The sequence below is a fragment of the Chlamydotis macqueenii genome, chromosome 14 (assembly GCF_036417535.1).
Source record: "Chlamydotis macqueenii isolate bChlMac1 chromosome 14, bChlMac1.mat, whole genome shotgun sequence".
NCBI classification, from domain to species: Eukaryota; Metazoa; Chordata; class Aves; order Otidiformes; family Otididae; genus Chlamydotis; species Chlamydotis macqueenii.
In genome coordinates, this window is record NC_141569.1 from 3,986,153 (window position 1) to 3,993,965 (window position 7,813).

Below are 7,813 nucleotides of genomic sequence, written 5' to 3' on the forward strand. Positions count from 1 at the left end.
CTGCCGCGCACTCAGGATCTCAACGTTGTTTGCAGTACCCTGCTAGCAAAGGCATGTCTTCAGAGCTCTGACTCCTTTCCACCTTTGTCATTAAATGAACCCAGGTGTTTGTAACAAAGTGTTATTTATTAGAATATTACATTGCACTTAAAAAATAAGGGAGGTCTGGCCCTGTCATCTTGACCTACATGAAGGATGCAGGGCCAGACCTACAATAAATATAAATACTATGTACAGTTTATCTAAAATAAATATATAATTTAAAATGAAAAATATCTTGTTAAATAGCTGTTACCCTCCCATCCCTCCTGTGTCTAAGAAAGCTCTGAGCCCGGTCTCCTCGCCTTTCACAGTTTGTTCCTCCATGTGCACCACAGCGGATGGAGAGCTGCTGGAGAGCCCCTCGCTGCTGGCTGGCCGGTCCCTCCCACGTCTGCGCAGCCACCTGGCTGGTGAGCACCTCTCCCGAGCCCCCTCCATCCCCGAGATGGCCACGAAGCTCCTGGCAGTGATACCGCTGCCCAACCAGCCCCAAAGCGGGTGCTGTCCTGCTGCTCCAGCGAGATCCTCCAGGACAGCACTGGGTCCGCAGATCTCGCCTCTTCCAGGAGGCAGAAGTGCATTAGTGCCGATCCCTGCAAGACAGCATCAGGAGAACTCACAACACGGCCCTGGGATGCTCTGCCCATGGAGCAGTTCCTGTGTGGTGGGGCCAAGGCGCCTGTCCCACCCAGGCCAGTGAGAGAGCTGTCGCAGCCACTGAGGCCCCAGCAGCAGCCACTTGCCACTCTGTGGGGCTGGACCCAGAATGGGAGCCAGGATGCCAGGGGAGCGGTGGCTAAGCAGCCCACCCCATGTCCACCATGCTTCCCTTCCAGGGACCACAGCACTTTTCCCCGCCGGAAAACATCCACGCTGATAATCTCCAGGGTAGAGGGGGCAGTGATGAAAATCTTGTGCTGAATCTCCTTCCCCAATATTCAACTACTATAAACAGCTAAAAATCCCACTCCCAACATTACAGACATTCTTTGAAGACATTACTTCATCCTCACAAAGAACAAAGATTTTTCCTTTTTTTTTTTTTTTTTAAAAAAAAGAGAGAAGTAGCTGTAATACGTATGGGTAAATCTAACATCAGGGTTTGGACCAGACTAGAGGAAGCCTGCCAGCTTTCCAGCACCCGGCCACCCCTGGGGCAGAGCCCACCCCACCACCCAACCAGAGCAAGGTCGCATGGGGCTGGTTGCAAGATCCCCCCATGGCCAGCTGCAAGGCTTTAGGTTGATGCAAGTAATAAGCAGAGTGGGAGTGAAAAGGAAGGGGGTTTTTTTGTTTGGTTGGGGTTTTTTGGGTTTTTTTTTTGTTTGTTTTTGTTTTTTAACATATACATATAAATAGAGGCAATATCTAAGGAGGGGAAGTGACTCAGAGGGTCAAAGAGGGAGCAGAATGACTAGGAAAAAAACGAAACAAAACAAAAAAAACCAGAAGCAGCTTCCCCACTGCCAAATATCCCCAAAGCATGCAGCAACAGGGCAAAGCAGGGACTTAAGGTTGGACAGGAAGAGGTGGTGGTGGCTGGGGGTGTCAGAGGACAGGGGCTTGGAGCAGGAAGGGGAGGAAACAGGGCTGGAGCCTCAAGAGGCAGCCCAGGCTCTTGTGTCAAATCCAGCAAGCTGCTTCTCCGGGCTGAAACTGCCTTCAGCTCCTGCCTGGCTCTGACACAGAATCCACGTAGCAGTCCCAGCCAGCATGAACATGCAGAGCCCCCAGAGACGCCCACCAGCCCCACCGCTGCCCCATGCCACCACTGCTCACCTCACCAGCACTCAGCATCCTCAGTGATTCACAGTGATGCCCAGCTTGATTTTCTCCTCGTTTTCTACATCGTAGACACCTCTCTTGTGACACCTGCAAGGCCAAGCAAAGAGATGCTCAGAGCACAGAGAGGTCCCTGCTACCCTCCCCAGCACACAGCCTTCACAGGGATGTGGATCCAACGGCTCAGCCCCATCCTGCTCACCTGAGCATCAGCAGGGCTGCGATGATGATGAGACACAGGGAGGACAGGACGACAGCGACAACAGCCAGTGCAGTGGTGTGGTCGTATGTGCTGGGAGGGTGCTCCACGGGCAGCGAGAGGCCGTGGCATCTCTCTCCATGATATCCTGGCTGGCATCTGGGCGAGAAGAAAAATTTTAACGGTTGGTGGTGACCAAGCTCAGAAGGTCATTGGGTGACTGGGTTCATGGTGACCAAGCACAGAAGGTCATTGTATCCCTCACACCCCATGGAAAGGAGCTGCCTCTTTGCTCAGCCTTAGCCACCACCTTGCCCTTGGTCCCACTCCCCTGAGCTGGGAGGTCTGGTGTCACCATCACCTCCTCGGTATTGGTAAATTAAGTTTCTCAAGCACCAAGTGAAAGGTCGAGCTCACTCCAGTAGAAGGCACCAGGGTCCGTGCTCTTCCCAATGGTCCCCAGGCACAGCCAGGCTGCCCAGACCACCTCTGGAAGCAGGAAGTCCCACACGAGGGAGCAGAGAGGCAGCTGGACCAGAGCTTAGCACTTTCCTTGGAGCGGGAGGTCCCTGCACACCCTGCCAGCCAGAGAGGTGCCACGTCAGGGCAGGGGTTTACTCACATAACAGAAATAATGCTACCCAGCAGAGCTGCCAGGCTGCCAACCCTCCCCATGAGTCAAAGCATGCTGACACCACCAGATATATTTATCTTTCTATATTCAGTGCCCCTGACCCTCAGGCTTATCTCTAAGACGGGGTCTCAGTCCAGCCCTCCTGCCCAGCTCACAACACCACCATGTGCCCGCATTTCCTCCCAGCGAGGCTGGGCACAAGGCAGAGGTGCAGGACCCAGCCCGGCAGCGTCCTCACCCCAGGGACCAGCCCAAGGAAGCGTCAACCCAGGAGAGCCTGCGACACAGGCAGCCAGCCACCAAGGGCAGCCACAACCGAGTGCCACCAGCCAACATGAGGCCTCATTCGCAGAGGGGGTCTGGGACAGTAGGCCACTGTTCCCAAAAACCATCTCCCCCATCTCTGGGAAGATTTCACCCAGGCACGGGCCACTAGGCTGGAGAGCCCCAGCCGGCCCCTGGACACCTCCTGCTTGCCCAGGCCCCCTCTCCTCCCCCAGCCCTAGGGATCTGGGAAGGGGACACCTGGCTGTCCTAGTCCCAGGCAAGGGAGTGCTGCACCCCACATCGTGCTGGGCCACCAGCCCAAGCTGGGCCAGTAGAGATCTCCTCTTGCTAGTGGTCCTGAGCCCCCTCTACAAGGGCCCAACTTCATGTCAGCTTCCAGGCAGAGAGAAACTAAGCGGTTCAAGGAGCTATGTGGAGCCTGATCCCTGCGGATTGCAGAGTGTAGATCTTGTGGGCACCATAAGCCAGGGAGCTATTATCTTCCCTGGGCTCTGGGCGCAGGGCTGAGTGGCTCAGAGGATTGATAGCAAAGAACAAAGCCTCTTATATATCTGCCAGCTCAACCCCTGCCCACGTCAGCGGGGATCAAATGTGCACCCCTGGGTGTTTCCTGCGGTAGCACTGCTGGATCCAGGTGCTCCAGCAGCAGGGAAATGCCTTCTCCTCTGCTTGCCTCCTTGCTCTCTACCTGCATCCCAGGGGGCTGGGAGAGGTGGGTACACAGCCCTGTCCTTCATCAGGGCCAAGGGACAGCTTGGACAGGCTGTCCCCAAAGGTGCTACCTCCAACCGCCCTGCTGGTGCCACGGCAGAGGTGCTCCTCCTGCTCACACCACTCCGTCCCAGCGGCCTGTCAGCCCTGAGCTCTCAGCAGGATGCAGAGTTATGGAGCCAGGATGAGGGTCTTGCAAACCAGACTCACAGAAGACCTTGGCTGCGAGACCCCAGTCCCTGCTCACCATCCTCCAAACCCCATGGCTGCGGGTCTCCGTGCAGCAGCTCAGCTGGAGCTGACTGTGCCGGCAGAGCACGCTGGTTCTAAGTCCGTGTCAGATTTGGTGGGGGATGGACATCGCTCAAGAAGCACAAGGAAGAGGCCAAGTCAGGGCTGTCCCCACACGGACAGGGAACATGCACTAAAAATATCTCCTCTGCTCTTCCTCTGCCAGGAGAATTGAAGGAACCGTGACTAAGGCTCCCCTGGCACAGGCGCACGCCAGCAACTCACATGCAGGAGGGAGCTCCCAGCTCTCGGATGTATTTGCACTCGCCATGAATACAGAAATCCTTGTACTTCCGCAGGCATGGGTCTCTCTTCTTCCCCAGACCCTTGCCTTTTCTTCTTTTATTCCCGTTCCCTTTTTTCTTGGGAGTAACCAGGCCTTGAGGCTTTGACAGGAAAGCAACTGTAAAACAATTTGGGAAGGAGAAAGCAGTAGTCAGATCACCTCTGTGCGTCAGCTGAAAGGAAGGCAGAGCAGCAAACTGGGGGCTGCTGCAGCCAGCTCGGCCCTGGCACTCCGGCAGCCCTTTGTGCAGTGATCTGCCCCCGAGCAGAGGGGTTTTTTTTCCCTTTTCTTTTTTCCAGCTTCTCACAAATATCATGGCCTTTCTAATTCATAAGAACAATTCTCAAGGAAAGAAAGGAATCAGGGCATGGAGGGGGTGAACAGAGCTTTATGCATCACAAATGTTGCTATTATATGCACAAGTTTCCACTGAACACAGAAAAATCTCTAATTGCCCCTTTATCTGGCTTTTATTTCCCCGATGAGCGCAGTCTTTTGTAAGAGCCTATTCATGGCTCTGACAGACTCTCCTTCCTGTGGGTACAAGGATGCCTCGTGCACCCAGAGCAGGATTAAGAGAGCAAGCCTGGCTTAATTTTTGGTTTTGCAGAGCCAAAGAGATGGCAAGGGCAGTGTTCCCATGAATTACAACAGTAGGTTTTAGTTGCAGCACAGAGACTGGTGGCTTTTGGTGCGAGGCCAAAACCCAGCTCCCTACCGGGCCTGTGAGAACCAGAGCACCAAGCTCCTTGTCTGGATGCAGACCGAAAACAGTAATGTTACAGGATTAGCTTTAAGATGTGCAAATGCCCCAAAAAATCAGCCCCCAGCTTGATCTCGCAAGGTGCCGAGATGCTGGAGAGCACTCGCTGCTCTGAGAGGGATTTCTCAGCTCCCCCCAAACCACGGCACTGAGTAACTATGGCCAGCCCAGGGAAATACAGACATAGCCCGGCACTGCACGAGGAGGAGAGGGCAGCCGAGTCTGACCGGGCAAGTTGTAACCTGCCTCATTCCTTCTCCTGACGTAACCGAGCCCGTCTCCTCCTCCCCAGCAAGTGCCTCTCATGCTGCGGCACACCGGTTGCGCACCTAGCAAAGTTATTTTACTATTTCAACATCCTTCACACTACACCTAAAGAAAACTGATACTCCAGGAAACTCTGCGGCTGGAGAAACCCCCAGATCCGGGTGAGGCCCAGGGCTCTGCCCCAGGCTGGCGGCAGCAGTTGTCCCCTCCCCCGTGGGTTATCTCCCAGCCACAGCCAGCGGACCCACGGGGCTGCCGAAGCCTCGAAGCCACCTCCGCTGTCACCACACCTTCCTCCCCAGGGCCTGGCCCTTCGGACAGCCAGAGATGTGGAAATTCTTGCTGGCAGGAAAACCAGTCCAGTCCAGGTGGGCAGGGGATGCTGCCGCTCTCCCCCTACTCAGACACCCGGGGGGCTGCGGCAGGGAAGAAGGTGCCTTCCATGCAAACAGCAGGGTTTTTCTGACTGTAGCCCAGCTCAAGGCATTGAGAAAACTTTCTGAGAGGCTGCAACCTCTGTAGCCAAACATGCCCCGTCCCCGCAGCCTGTCCTGCGGATGAGGGCCAGCCCACACTTGCCGAGTTGCTTGCTCTGAGTCAGGGTCCTCTCCTCGGGGACATGCACAGAAGAGCATTTCCTGCCCCCCAGGAAAGGGCTGCGTCCCCTTGGATACGAGAGGGTCAGCCTGTTGTTTTTTTTGTTTGGTTGTTGTTTTTTTTTTTTTTTTTTTTTTTGTCACAGTCTGATGGCACAGCCAGAAAGCAAATAAAAACAAGGAAAAAAGGGAGGATGAAGTGTACGGCGCAGAGCACGCTCCTCCTGGGATCTCTGTGTGCAAGGCACAGGTACAGGTCACCCTCCTGCACCTGCCACGGGCCATCATCCCACAGCAGTCCCCGGGATTCTCTCTGGTCCAAGCGTGGTGGCCCAGCCAGCCGAAGAACACAGCAGTGACCCCGATGCCACGGGGGGTGGCAGGGCCCGCCGGCTGACGAGCCCTTCCCAGGTATGAGGAGCAGCCCTGCGTGGGCGGTGGGTGAGTCATGGCGATCCCCTCGCCCGCGGCCACCCCCTGGAAGGCCCCACGGGGCTCTGCCTGCCCCCTCTGGGCCAAGGAGCTGGGGGCCCAGGGCGCCTCGGGACCACCGTGCCAAGGGCTGGAGGGACACAGCCAGCCCCCGCCCTGGTGCCTCAAGGGGCTACCCCCAAGCCCAGCCCCCGCAAACCCCCGGCAGCCCAGCCCGTACCTCTCGGCAGCTCGCTGAGCTCGTCCCCCGAGGCTGCTCCGCCGCTCTCCTTCTCAGGGCCGCCGCCGAGCAGCGGGGCCGAGGCCCCGCCGCCGCCCGCGCGCAGCCCCTCGTCGCGCTGCTGGTCCCGGCTCGGCCCGCCCGCCGCCGCCACGCACACTGCGGGGAGGGGGCTCGCTCAGGCGGGGCGCGCCGGCCCTGCCCGGGAGCCCCACGCGCATCCGGAACTCTCGCTGGGGATCTGGGTCGTGCCCACGTTTCCCAGACCCACCCCACGCGTGTCCATGACCACCGCCACGCGCGTCCGGGACAGGGCTCGACTTTCCCCATCTGCCCCTACCCGCGCCCATGCCCAGGATCGCGTTGCCTGTGCCTAGGATCTCCCACCCAGGACCGAGACTACACTGCCCGGGACTGGGAACCCTCCAACCGGGACCGGGGCCGTGCCCATGTTGCCCGGGATCACCCCCCCCCCCCCCACGCGCGCGTCCAGACACCCCATGCGTGTCCGGGGCTGGGACCGCGTTGCCCGTGCCCGGGACCCCTCCGCCCGGAACCAGTACCTTGCCCGTGTTGCCAGAACTAACTCCCCACGCGTGTACGGAAGCCCCCGCCGCTCCAATGCATGTCTGGGACAGTGGCCGATTTTTCCATCTGTCCCCACCCGTGCCCGGGACCGAAGTCGGGTTGCCTGTGTCTGCGAACTCCGCACCGGGGCCGCGCTCCCTGTGCCCTCCCCTGCGCGCGTCCATACCCGCCGCCAGCAGCACGTGGACTAGCACCGCCCGCCCGTCCATAACCCGCGGGCAGAGGCGTCCTGGCCGCCGCCGCCGCCGCCGAAGCCCCGCTCAGCCCCGCTCCGCTCCGTTCCGTTCGGCTCCGCACCGGCCGCCGCTCTCCAGCGGCGCGGCCCCGCGGCGGTAGAAGGCGGTGGACGGAGGGGCGGAGTGGGGCGGGGCGGGACCGCCCGCCGGCCCGCCTGCCCGCCCCCGGGAAGGGCTTCCCCGCCGCCGCGGCGTGATCGGGGCCGGGGCCGGGGCCGGGCCGGGGCGGGGGCGGGGGCGGGGGCGGGGGCCGGGGCCGGGGCCGGGGCCGGGGCCGTGGGCGCTTTAGCCTTGCGGGGGGCAGGCGGTGGCTGCGTGGTTGGACGCTTCATTGACCGGTCCCGTGGAGGGGGAGCAGAGGGGAGGCTCAGGCTGCACCCCCCTGGCTGGAGGGACAGTGCCCAAGGTGGCTTGGGGGGTTTTGGGAGGAGTGAGTGCAGCCCGAGAGCGGAGCGTCGGGCAAGATGCGGGTCAGGCT

General features: G+C 59.3%; 1 protein-coding gene across 2 annotated transcripts; it reads right to left on the bottom strand.

The window, feature by feature from the left end:
• Positions 1 to 113: 113 nt before the first annotated feature.
• On the bottom strand, positions 114 to 7,381 carry HBEGF (heparin binding EGF like growth factor). Of its 2 annotated transcripts, none has more exons than XM_086759001.1 (6): positions 7,266 to 7,381; positions 6,512 to 6,670; positions 4,173 to 4,350; positions 2,027 to 2,182; positions 1,827 to 1,914; positions 114 to 635 (listed from the first exon to the last, which is right to left on the bottom strand). In XM_086759001.1, exons 1-5 carry the CDS (start codon positions 7,306 to 7,308, stop codon positions 1,842 to 1,844), a joined length of 609 nt encoding a protein of 202 aa, XP_086615127.1. In that variant the 5' UTR covers positions 7,309 to 7,381; the 3' UTR covers positions 114 to 635; positions 1,827 to 1,841. The 2 variants fall into 2 exon arrangements, with proteins under 2 accessions (XP_086615127.1, XP_086615126.1); XM_086759000.1 differs by having other exon boundaries at positions 1,822 to 1,914.
• Positions 7,382 to 7,813: the final 432 nt, after the last annotated feature.